The sequence below is a fragment of the Ictalurus furcatus genome, chromosome 17, assembly GCF_023375685.1.
Source record: "Ictalurus furcatus strain D&B chromosome 17, Billie_1.0, whole genome shotgun sequence".
Taxonomy (NCBI): Eukaryota; Metazoa; Chordata; class Actinopteri; order Siluriformes; family Ictaluridae; genus Ictalurus; species Ictalurus furcatus.
The window spans coordinates 946,989-959,218 of NC_071271.1; the positions used below are offsets into that span (position 1 = coordinate 946,989).

The following is a 12,230-nucleotide window of genomic DNA, read 5'->3' on the forward strand; positions in this document are numbered from 1 at the left end:
TCCATGCCCTTACCCTAAACCCCCACGCCCTTACCTTAAACCCCCACTCCCAAACCCCTTACCCTAAATTTCCATGCCCTTACCCTAAACCCCCACGCCCTTACCTTAAACCCCAAACCCCTTACCCTAAACTCCCATGCCCTTACCCTAAACCCCCACGCCCTTACCTTAAACCCCCACTCCCAAACCCCTTACCCTAAACCCCCACCCCCAAGCCCTTACCCTAAACCCCCAAGCCCTTACCCTAAACCCCCATGCCCTTACCCTAAACCCCCAAGCCCTTACCCTAAACCCCCAAGCCCTTACCCTAAACCCCCATGCCCTTACCCTAAACCCCCAAGCCCTTACCCTAAACCCCCATGCCCTTACCCTAAACCCCCAAGCCCTTACCCTAAACCCCCAAGCCCTTACCCTAAACCCCCAATCCCTTACCCTAAATCTCCATGCCCTTACCCTAAACCCCCACGCCCTTACCCTAAACCCCCAAGCCCTTACCCTAAATCTCCATGCCCTTACCCTAAACCCCCAAGCCCTTACCCTAAATCTCCATGCCCTTACCCTAAACCCCCACGCCCTTACCTTAAACCCTAAACCCCCACGCCTCCTAATCAGAAAAACAGTGAAAATGATGTTCGTCAATTAACCTGCTCACGTTTACAGATTGGCCCTGGTCAACAATTCTGTACTCTATGAGAACATGTATGATGTTAACATTCTAATACTCCATATAATCAGTTCCTCATGTCCTGATGTATTAAACTCATCAATACACATCGTCATGCCGTGTTAACATTCCAACACCGTGGTGTTAATACTTGTTCACTTAGTTTCAGATATTTTTCTTAAATAAAACGGTGATGTGATGGATGTTTATTAAAGAAGAAAATAAAATCTCGCTCTGGACAGTAAATCAAAATAAATACCGAATAACACTGAAGGTAAACAAAACACTTTAATTTAATTCAGAATGAAAATTTCTACATGTGAACAGACCTGAAAATATAAACCCAAATATATCAGGGCATCTTCCAGATTAAAATCAAATGTCAGTTAACACCATGTCGTACATTCAGTATATTTTAGTAGTAAACATACAGAAAACTTATTATTAATATTTTATTATTGTAGGTAAACACACACACACACGTGCACACACACTTTGGTTTCACTCAAGTGAAATAAAACTGAGTACACAAGGTTTAATCACTTTACATTAAAGTTCACGTCACTGATCTTCATTTATTAACTCAAAACTGTCATGACTGGGTTCATATTAAATAATGAACACCTACACTAATTCATGTTCATCTCGGTGAGGAAAACATCATCTCACACTGAACAACTTTTAGAACTTCATTAGAATTCAGAACTGAGACTGAAAACCAGGTTTAATATTAACACCTGGAGGCCAGAGTTCAGCAAATTATTAACATCTCATTTATGCTAATTTATTTTTAGTCGGGGGCTGAATAAACATTCACGCAGGTGCACTTCATTAACACGGAATCAAAGACAGACAGACAGAAGGAAGACAGAAAGACAAAGAAAGAGACGGACAGACAGAAAGAAAGACAGACAGACAGACAGACAGACAGACAGACAGACAGAAAGACAGACAGACAGACAGACAGAAAGAAAGAAAGACAGACAGACACAGAAGGAAGACAGGAAGACAAAGAAAGAGAAAGACAGACAGACAGACACAGAAGGAAGACAGGAAGACAAAGAAAGAGATGGACAGACAGACAGACACAGAAGGAAGACAGGAAGACAAAGAAAGAGATGGACAGACAGACAGACACAGAAGGAAGACAGGAAGACAAAGAAAGAGATGGACAGACAGAAAGAAAGACAGACAGACAGACACAGAAGGAAGACAGGAAGACAAAAAGAGATGGACAGACAGAAAGAAAGACAAAGAAAGAGACAGACAGAAAGACAAAGAAAGAGACAGACAAAGAAAGAAAGACAGACAGAAGGAAGACGGGAAGACAAAGAAAGAGACAAAGAAAGAAAGACAAAGAAAGAGACAGAAAAAGAACGAAAGAAAGAAAGAAAGAAAGGCAAAGAAAGAGACAGACAGAAAGACAAAGAAAGAGATGGACAGACAGAAAGACAAAGAAAGATGGACAGACAGAAAGAAAGACAGAAAGACAGAAAAACAGAAAGAAAGAAAAAGAAAGAAAAAGGGAAGAAAGGAAAAATGAAAAAATGGAAAATGGAAGGGAGCACAAAGGGGAAAAAGGAAGAAAAAAGAATAAAAAAAAGAATAATGGAAGCAATAAAGAAAAGAGCAAACAAAAAAGGGAAAGAAAGAAGGGATCAAAAAGTCTAAAGGTAGGAAAGAAAAAGAGTTAAGGTGTAATCTTACTGCGTTAAATGGAGCAGTTTATTCACGCTGGAGTTTATGTTCATTAATTCATTCAGTAAATGAATGTTAGTAAACTTTAAGGTAAAGTGTCGACTCAAATTGATTTTAAAGGCACGAGTTAAATTTGACCCACAAACACACAGCATGCGTTCGAGTCTGCAGTTCTGTTCATCTTCGTTCTCCGACTAAACTCCCAGTCGATAAATCAGTGTGTGAAATTACTCGTTAAATCTCCAAAGTCTTTTCATCTTCTTCAACACACCACCACGCACTCGTGGAATGGTTTAAATATTGCCATCGAGACTCGTTCATGCCTTCAGATTCGTTCTGTTATTACATTTCACAGATTAATCACAAGTTCTGCTCCGATTTTATAAAAATCACTCAGCATTCATCCAACATTACAGAGAGATGCAGAAGTTTGTGTTATTTTATCCTCCTCTGTCTGCGCCAAACTTTAAACAGGAGAGATGTGTAGGAAGTGTCGCCGCGTTGTTCCGAGTCTGTGGAGCACAAAATGAACATTTCTGAGTTTCAGCTCGTACTTTCAGAGCCGCAAAGCGACACGAGCGACTGAACGCCGGCTGTAATTTTCAAACCAACAAAAAAAAAAAAACCCCACCACAACAGGAAGTGTCTGATAAGTGCTCTGTCTGAAAGAGGAAACGTCCCGGTGTCTTTAAAAAGTCACAGAACCGACACGCGCGTAATAAAAGCGCCACGATGAAAGAAAAGGTTTTTATTAAAATAACAGATTACTCAGCTATAAATAATTCATTCGAATGAATTAAAGTAATTACTCATTCATTCATTCATTAATAATAACCATCAGAATTATTCATTCATTCGCATCCGTTCCTGTTTTTAGCATAATGGAAGTTTAAGGAAATGCTGAACTGTGAGAGGAATTCATTTTATTCTTTGTGCACTGCTTAGAGACGTTGTTTTGTTGTTGTTTATATTATTGTATTTATTATTTCAGAAAAGAGCAGCACGTGAACGGTTTCTGAACCTCTTTTTTACGCAGCAGACAATCGCATCTCGACTTGAACCCATCAATATTATTATTATTATTATTATTATTATTATTATTATTATTAACATATTAACTCACATTTCTGAACAGTTCTAATCAAGTTGGTCAAAGAACTGAGTCATAAAGGAAAAAAAATATATTGAAATAAAAATACAACATTTATTTGCAAAATAAATTTGGTATTTTTGTATTATTATTATTATTATTATTATTATTATTATTAAGTACAACTCACGATTGTGGACGCATTAATTTGGTGTGGCGCTGGTCATTCCTGTCCAACAGCTGTATTCAAAAAGATCCAGCTTGTGTGAAAGGTCACGTCACGTGTCTTTAAAGAAAGTCAACCTTTAATTATACTTTAACTGGAATTTGCTAGTCCTTAAATTTGAGAATTTAAAAAAAAAAAAAAAAATCACTTGTTTTCTTATTGTGCTTTTTTTATTCATTTATTTTTAAATCTAATTTTTATTTCATTTTTGATTTTTTTCAATCAAATCAACGATAGTCTAGATAAAGACCGAAGGTGCTGTATAATGAAGTAGGAGGAAGATAAGTAGTAGACAGTAGATTGGGAACAGTTACAGTTATATTAGGTTTCTATCATCAGATCGTCACTGAATTAATACCGCTGCTTTATCACAGGTTTAACACACTGTTCATTTCTAAATTATCTACAAAAAAGAGATTTTTAAAAAAATCAAAGCTAGCTGTATGGTTTAAGAATTGAAACTGGAAGCTAGAGGATTTGACTGACCCTGTGCAGTGCCGCTGGACAGAATCTCTCCGTGTTGATCCTGAACTCTGATTGCTGGAGATGTAAACAGTTCGCCTGATCACTCAGCACCGTGCGCGCGGAGCGTGCGCGTGACGTCTGCATGTTGATGGCGGCATCGTTTGCATCGTTTAATAATAACCAACACATTTTAGTCGAAATGACTCAAAATGGAGGATTTATAACCGAGAAGGAAATGTGATTTTTAACCGATGTGATGTCGTGTAACGCCGAGGCGAACGATATTTCGACAAAAACGTACATTCGTATCCATAGAAACACCGAGGTCCAGACCTGTTCCTGGAAAATACTGAAATATGTGGCAGCAGAGAGCATGACTCTTAATATTTACAAACCATCTCTCCATCGCTGTGTGAGGAATGATCAAGAGGATCAGGAGGGAAGCAGGAAACATGAAGGAAGGAACAAAAGAAAAAAAAAAAAAAAAAAGGAAACAAAGGGAAAAAGGGAAAAAAAAGGAGAAAATAAATAAAGGGAAAAAGAAAAAAAGGGAAAAGAGAGAGAAAGGGAAACGAATAAAAACAAGGAAAAAATGCGGAGAATAAACGAGAGGGAAGTGGAGCTTTTCTAACAGACCTTCTGTTCTCTACAGTTTTTGCCACCCTTGTGAAGGTCAAAGGTCAGTAGTGATGACGGGCGTGACCCCGTGGATGAGTAAAGTGGGCCCAAGGTCACGGCTCAGCAGCTCCAGCTGATGCAGATAGTCACAGTACCGGCGCGTGTCAGCAGGTGGGCGGGGCAAATACAGGAAACGCACAGCAGGGGGAGGGCAGGGCTGGTCGCTGATCAGCCTATTAACAGCAAGTAAGTAGTCGTCCGTCAGGCGGGAAGTGTTGCTGTGGTAACCGTTTGCATACTCCTCCTCCTCCGACTCCGACTCCTCCTCCTCCTCCTCTTCTAGCTCCGCCTCTTCCTCGGTCTCTCCTCCGTTCTTCTTTCTTTTTTTAGAGCTGGTCTGCCTCTGCCAGTGCAGCGCCACCTGAGCGTCCCACGGCACCGTGAAAATGTCCGCCTTCATCCGGAGCTCCTTCAGCAGCTGACCCAGCTTACGCTCCGCCTCCTTCAGACTCCGCCCCGTCTCCACGCACAGGAAGAGGCGGAGCCTGGCCTTGCGCCACGCCCTGGTCATGTTGAGAATGCAGGCCAGCTGGAGAAGGAAAAGTGAGCAAGTGTCGACGTAAGAGCAGCTGTCGGGTCGGAGCAGGTTGACGGGCCACACGTCCACGAAGACGGCGTTCTGACGGGCCCTGGTGTGGTCGAACTGGCAGAAGTACCTCGCCAACGCCACGTTCTTCAGCATCTTCACGGCATCCGCGATCACGCTGACGTACTCCTGAGGGCCGATCACTTTCCCCTGCCAGGCTCCGTCCATGCTGCCGCGGAGAGGAGGGAAATGAAAGACCGGATCTTCCGGCTCGTCAGGAAACACGGGGTTTTCCAGAGATCTGCTCGAGTGGAACGAACGATCTTGGAGCCGGTCCTTAGGAGGAATGTCGTCATAGAACCCCAGAACCAACGTGTTCGGTCTCATACCGCCTGGAAGAAAAGAACCAAAAGATATCCAGTTATTTACACCATGTGCTGTTAAATTCTGGATTCTGATTGGACGGGAGGTGGAACAGTCAGAGGTAAAGCTGAAATTTGAAGATTTCTGACGTCTTCAGGACAGAGCAGCTTGCGCTCTGTGGTTTCTTGGCAACATGAAAAAGCGGTGTTCGTTTTTGTCTCATGACCCTGAAGACAGTGAAGGGACTAACATGTTTTGGTGCTCTTGGTTGAGAGAATGTAGAATTTCTGGCTGATCCTGAGGACTGGGATACTCTAGATCACGCTACATCACTCGAGATCACATCACACCGTGCTTTATTTTTTGCATATATTTTAATGCAATTAAAACGTCGCGGTTTACTCCGATGTGAAAATGCATCCCGTAGCTGAAAAGCAGTAAAGCGTAGTTTTTAAGGACGGCTCCTGCATCGCCATGACAACAGGTGAAAAATTGTAAATGCTACAGGTAAACCTTAAATACTGGCACCTCTGCCATATGCTACAACTTGGGATACTGCTTAAATCTTTAATCATGCCTTCGGCTCCAGGTAATGGTTTAAAGCCCAACTTTAAATATATATTGGTATCGAAACCTTTAGCATAAACCAAGAAAAGTGTGTGTGTGTGTGTGTGAGAGTCAGTGAGTGTGTGCATGCTAACCGAGTCCAGAGATGAAGAGCAGGTGCTGCACTCCGTGTCGTACAGAGTCAGCTAGCGTCAGGTTAACGAAGGCTTTAATGTTCAGGTGATCCACCAGGGAGAGCCACGAGTCGTACTGACACTGCAGAGGGTCGGAGGGAAGACTGGCTACAGAGCAAACACCACACACACACACACACACACACACACACACACACACACACACACACACAGAGACATTCATGAAAATTTCCAAAAGCTCACTGAAAGTAAACAAAAACTCTTGCGTGTTTCTATAAAACAGCAAGATGACATCATCAAAGAGCGCCAGACAAACACAGGCCTGAGATTTTGGAGTGTCTGGAGCTGTTAGAAAAAAATGAAAGGAGAAAGTTATACTGGACACTTTTTACAAAAGTCTCTTTGCACAACGTTGTACAGAAAACAAAACAAACACAAAAATCAAAAGGAACCAAAAATAGATCAAACCCCTGAACTGTTCTGCTGTGCTTACATTTGGAGAATGACTTTTTGAATAAACTCTCTTCATCAGGACAAGCTGAAAGTAAAACAGCATGCTGGGCCAAAAAACCAAAACAAACAAACAAACAAACAAAACAACCCATCTGATGGTGAAACCGTAACAACCCCGCACTATACATTATTCAAGAACGCAATAAACAAAAAGAGATGCTGATCCATGACCCACACTCAGGCACGAGGCACTTCCAGTGAGCAAAGCTCGATTGTTAAAGCTGAATGATGTTTATGAACACGTCCTCGTTCCCGAAACATTGCTAGCTTCGCCTAAACTGCTACCTCGCGAAAAGATTAACCGTCTCGGCCAGGAGAAATAAAAACACACCATCACTCAGTCTCCAAATGTCTGGGGCTGTTACGCTGTTCAGTTCTCACTTCTGATCGGCCACAAATTTCGTTGCAGTAACTATCAGGTCCTAAATAGACGTGGTCAGGAAGTCTTACCCAGGTCTCCGATCTGGACGTGTCCGAGGACGTAAAGGCCGCTCTTCTTGATGTCGTTAATGAAGGTGATGAGGCCGACATTAGCACGAGGGTTGGCCACCATCAGCAGCACCTGAGGTCTCCAGAACTTCACGTGATCCTTACGCACGTCCAGCATCAGCAGGTATTTACGCACCTGAGAGGGAGGGGGAGAGAGAGAGAGCGAGCGCGAGAGAGAAACACGTCATATAGTGTAGACACATAGTAGAGAAGATGCAGGAATTGCACAAATGCCAATTTTTACTAGAAGGCCACTCATTCAAAAGAGTATTATCCATAGTTAAAGAAAAACTGTTACTCTTAGGCAGGTTTATTATATTATACTGTAAAACTGCTTCCTTTCCCATCTGCCTCACTGTTCCTTGTCCTAGTGAGCTGGTCAGAGGCCTGGAACGATCTGGAATGTTGGCGTTTCAGAAGAGTAGGAGGTTCTCCGTGACCACACACACAGAAATGACACTGAGGACTTTTAATGCCGCTGTTTTTCTTGTTTACGGCAGGACCGTGAGTGATCACACGACTCCACTGTGGCGACGTGAAAGCGTGATCCGAAAGTAAAAGTGTGATCACGTCTCAAAGCTACTTGAATGGAGCGACAGGTAAATGTATCTAAACTGGTTGAGCCTCTGCCGTCAATCATCCCGTCCTGGACGACGTCGCCTCAAACTCCGCCCCCAATAAGTCACTACTGACCAATCACTGATGAGCTGGATGGGCTGTTTACTATAGACTTTTCTGCTACAGACAGTGACTTGAGCACACGTCCATGTTTAAGCGTATGGGCGTGAGTGCGTGTGTCTGTGTAATAAGTAAAGTGGTTGTAATAACTCTTCTGGAGCGCACAGATGCTCAGATGGATGTCTGGTGCCTGGCCACTTGGCAACCGTTCCCCTGGTGACAATCCCCTCCGGAGGATGTTTGTGTGTGCGCGTATGTGTGTTTATGTGTGTGTGTGTGTGTGCGCGCGCGCGTGTGTACCTGGTGGAAGATCAGCGCCTGGCTAATGTAGCCCCAGCTGCTAGTCGGACTCAGATAGTGGATGAGCAGCAGCAGGAGAAGCATGAAGGCGATGCTGGCTGAGGTGTAGATGGCGTTAATCAGAAACATCATCACTCCACAGCCGACGATGCCCAACACACACGTGTGCCACGTGAAGTAACGGAACGTGGGCCTGGAGACGAAGAAAGAAAGCGTTTCAGGTGTGCTATAACATAAGTGACAACAGGAGCTAACTTGTTTTGTGAACGTTAAATGTAACTAAACAGATAACACTTTTTATCCATTTATAGTTGCATTTAATGAAAAAAGCTAACTCCTGTTCTCACGATCATTATAGCAGCTATAAACAGTGGTTCCCTCACCAGCCCCTGCTTTTTTTCTCACTCTTTCTTTATATTGTAGTGCGTGTGAGTGTTTATACTGAGCATAATATAATTTGGTGCGACGCTAAAACCAAGCTGGAGACTTTCAGCAGCTTTAAAAGCATTTAATGCGCTCAGCACGTCAGTTAATTACCGTCGGTTAGAGCAGCGACCGTAAGAGCCCTAATGCGGATCTGAACACCACCAGGAACATAAACACAACACAAACACATGCGCGCACGCACGCACGCACACACACTCACTCACTCTCTCTCTCTCCGTCCTTTTACTAACACAGGGTTTAAATTGGTGATTATATGTATGTCAATTACACACGTGCGAGTGTGTTGTCTTCAGCCGAGAACATCTGGGCACAGAGTGTGTGTGTACACACACACACACACACACACACACACACACACACTCTCTCTCTCCTTTTACTAACACAGGGTTTAAATGGGTGATTATATGTATGTCAATTACACACGTGCGAGTGTGTTGTCTTCAGCCGTATATACACACACACACACACACACACACACACACACACACACACACACACACTCAGCTTTGTTTGAGTTTTTGTTTATGACTTTGACCCTAAACCCATTTATATTCACCATATAATCTGCTCTGTGTGTGTGTGTGTGTGTGTGTGTGTGTGTGTGTGTGTGTGTGTGTATTATTGCAGTCTACTTGTATACGGTTTCTGAGGACTCAGACAGATAGAGACCGTTGAAGGTCTAAAATGTCTATATCTTTCTCTCCTGGTGAAACTGCTTCAGACATTTTCCAGAAGAATTTCAGAAAACAGACTAATAAATCTAAGGCGGCCACACGGCCACATGTGCAAAGTGACAAAAGTGACATTTACAGCTTCTACAGTTCTATGAACAAACAGGGAATATCCGATTTTTTAAAAATTAACAGAGAAAAAAAACCTGTTAATCGCAAATATTGTAGAATTTACCACGGTTAATCATTTTAATCTGTGTGTCTGTCTCCCAGTCCGTCTGTCTCACTGTCCGAGTCTCTGTCTCTCTCAGTCTGTTTTTCATTCTCCCCCTGTCTCTCTTTCTTGTCCCTTGTTTCTATAGAGTAATTATATTAAAAGCCATCAGGCTTTGGGCCCCTCCCCTCCCAGCTGGGTTGAGTGATGTCACCTTGCTGATGTCAGCAAAACCAAAGTTTCTGTAACCTCCAACACACACAGCTTCTTTTTTTTTTTTTTTTTTTTTTTTTTTAAGTGTTACAGACAGCGTGTAATTGCGGACGACGGTTTGTGTCCAGGAGCGATTAATCAATTTAATCACTTTCACTGGTTCAATCAGCCAATTAACACAACTGTGCTTACAGACCACACACACAAACACACACACACACACACACACACACACACACGCGCGCACACATGCGCACACACACACAAAATGAAAAGATGATATAGAATTTGGCCTTTCTCCACCATCCCCACCCCCATCAGTTTCTTTCTAATGAAGTGTTCTGAAGTATGGCATAGAGAGATTTGAAAAAGTAACTCGAGATGAATCATTACTGATACTGACACCAGGTCAGAGTAACAGTAAGTACTGGAGGTTACTCATTTCAGTATCACTATCATTAATCCTACTGTACTCTGCCATTGCTCTCCGATTACTCTTATTGTACTGTCATTACTCTTATTGTTCTGTTATTAGCTGTCATTACTGTACCCGGTCATTAATTACTGTACCCTATCATTACTGTCATCACTCGTACTGTACCGTCATTACTGTCATTAATTACTGTACCCCATCATTACTGTCATCACTCGTACTATACCGTCATTAATTACTGTACCCTATTATTACTCTTACTGTACGCTGTCATTACTATCACTCATACTGTACCCCGTCATTACTCTTACTGTACCCTGTCATTACTCTTACTGTACCCTGTCATTACTCTTACTGTACCCTGTCATTACTGTCACTCATACTGTACCCCGTCATTACTCTTACTGTACCCTGTCATTACTGTCACTCATACTGTACCCCGTCATTACTCTTACTGTACCCTGTCATTACTCTTACTGTACCCTGTCATTACTCTTACTGTACCCTGTCATTACTGTCACTCATTCTGTACCCTGTCATTACGGTCATTACTCTAACTGTACCCTGTCATTACTCTAACTGTACCCTGTCATTACTGTCACTCATTCTGTACCCTGTCATTACTCTTACTGTACCCTGTCATTACTGTCACTCATACTGTACCCTGTCATTACTCTTACTGTACCCTGTCATTACTGTCACTCATACTGTACCCTGTCATTACGGTCACTCATACTGTACCCTGTCATTACTCTTACTGTACCCTGTCATTACAGTCACTCATACTGTACCCTGTCATTACTCTTACTGTACCCTGTCATTACGGTCACTCATACTGTACCCTGTCATTACTCTTACTGTACCCTGTCATTAGTGTCATTACTCTAACTGTACCCTGTCATTACTCTTACTGTACCCTGTCATTACTGTCATTACTCTAACTGTACCCTGTCATTACTCTTACTGTACCCTGTCATTACTGTCACTCATTCTGTACCCTGTCATTACTGTTACTCATTCTGTACCCTGTCATTACTGTCACTCATTCTGTACCCTGTCATTACTGTCACTCATTCTGTACCCTGTCATTACTGTCATTACTCTAACTGTACCCTGTCATTACTGTCACTCATTCTGTACCCTGTCATTACTCTTACTGTACCCTGTCATTACTGTCACTCATTCTGTACCCTGTCATTACTCTTACTGTACCCTGTCATTACTGTCACTCATACTGTACCCTGTCATTACTCTTACTGTACCCTGTCATTACTGTCACTCATACTGTACCCTGTCATTACGGTCACTCATACTGTACCCTGTCATTACGGTCACTCATACTGTACCCTGTCATTACGGTCACTCATACTGTACCCTGTCATTACTCTTACTGTACCCTGTCATTACGGTCACTCATACTGTACCCTGTCATTACTCTTACTGTACCCTGTCATTACTGTCATTACTCTTACTGTACCCTGTCATTACTGTCACTCATACTGTACCCTGTCATTACTTACTGTACCCTGTCATTACTGTCACTCATACTGTACCCTGTCATTACTCTTACTGTACCCTGTCATTATGGTCACTCATACTGTACCCTGTCATTACTCTTACTGTACCCTGTCATTACTCTAACTGTACCCTGTCATTACTCTAACTGTACCCTGTCATTACTCTTACTGTACCCTGTCATTACTGTCATTACTCTTACTGTACCCTGTCATTACTCTTACTGTACCCCGTCATTACTCTTACTGTACCCCATCATTACTCTTACTGTACCCTGTCATTACTCTTACTGTACCCTGTCATTACTGTCACTCATTCTGTACCCTGTCATTACTGTCATTACTCT

General features: G+C 42.5%; 1 protein-coding gene across 3 annotated transcripts in view; it reads right to left on the reverse strand.

Moving 5' to 3' along the window:
- Window positions 1-902: 902 nt before the first annotated feature.
- The window catches only part of zgc:153039 (uncharacterized protein LOC767698 homolog), a 42,274-nt gene continuing 30,946 nt past the window's right edge, over window positions 903-12,230 (reverse strand). For 2 of the 3 annotated variants that reach the window (XM_053646520.1, XM_053646517.1), the window contains 4 exons: window positions 8,392-8,584; window positions 7,375-7,549; window positions 6,412-6,558; window positions 903-5,739 (listed from right to left, as the gene is read on the reverse strand). In XM_053646520.1, coding sequence (XP_053502495.1) covers window positions 4,817-5,739; window positions 6,412-6,558; window positions 7,375-7,549; window positions 8,392-8,584 — 1,438 coding nt within the window. In that variant the 3' untranslated portion in view covers window positions 903-4,816. The remainder of the gene's footprint in view (window positions 5,740-6,411; window positions 6,559-7,374; window positions 7,550-8,391; window positions 8,585-12,230) is intronic. The other variant, XM_053646519.1, reaches the window with a different exon arrangement.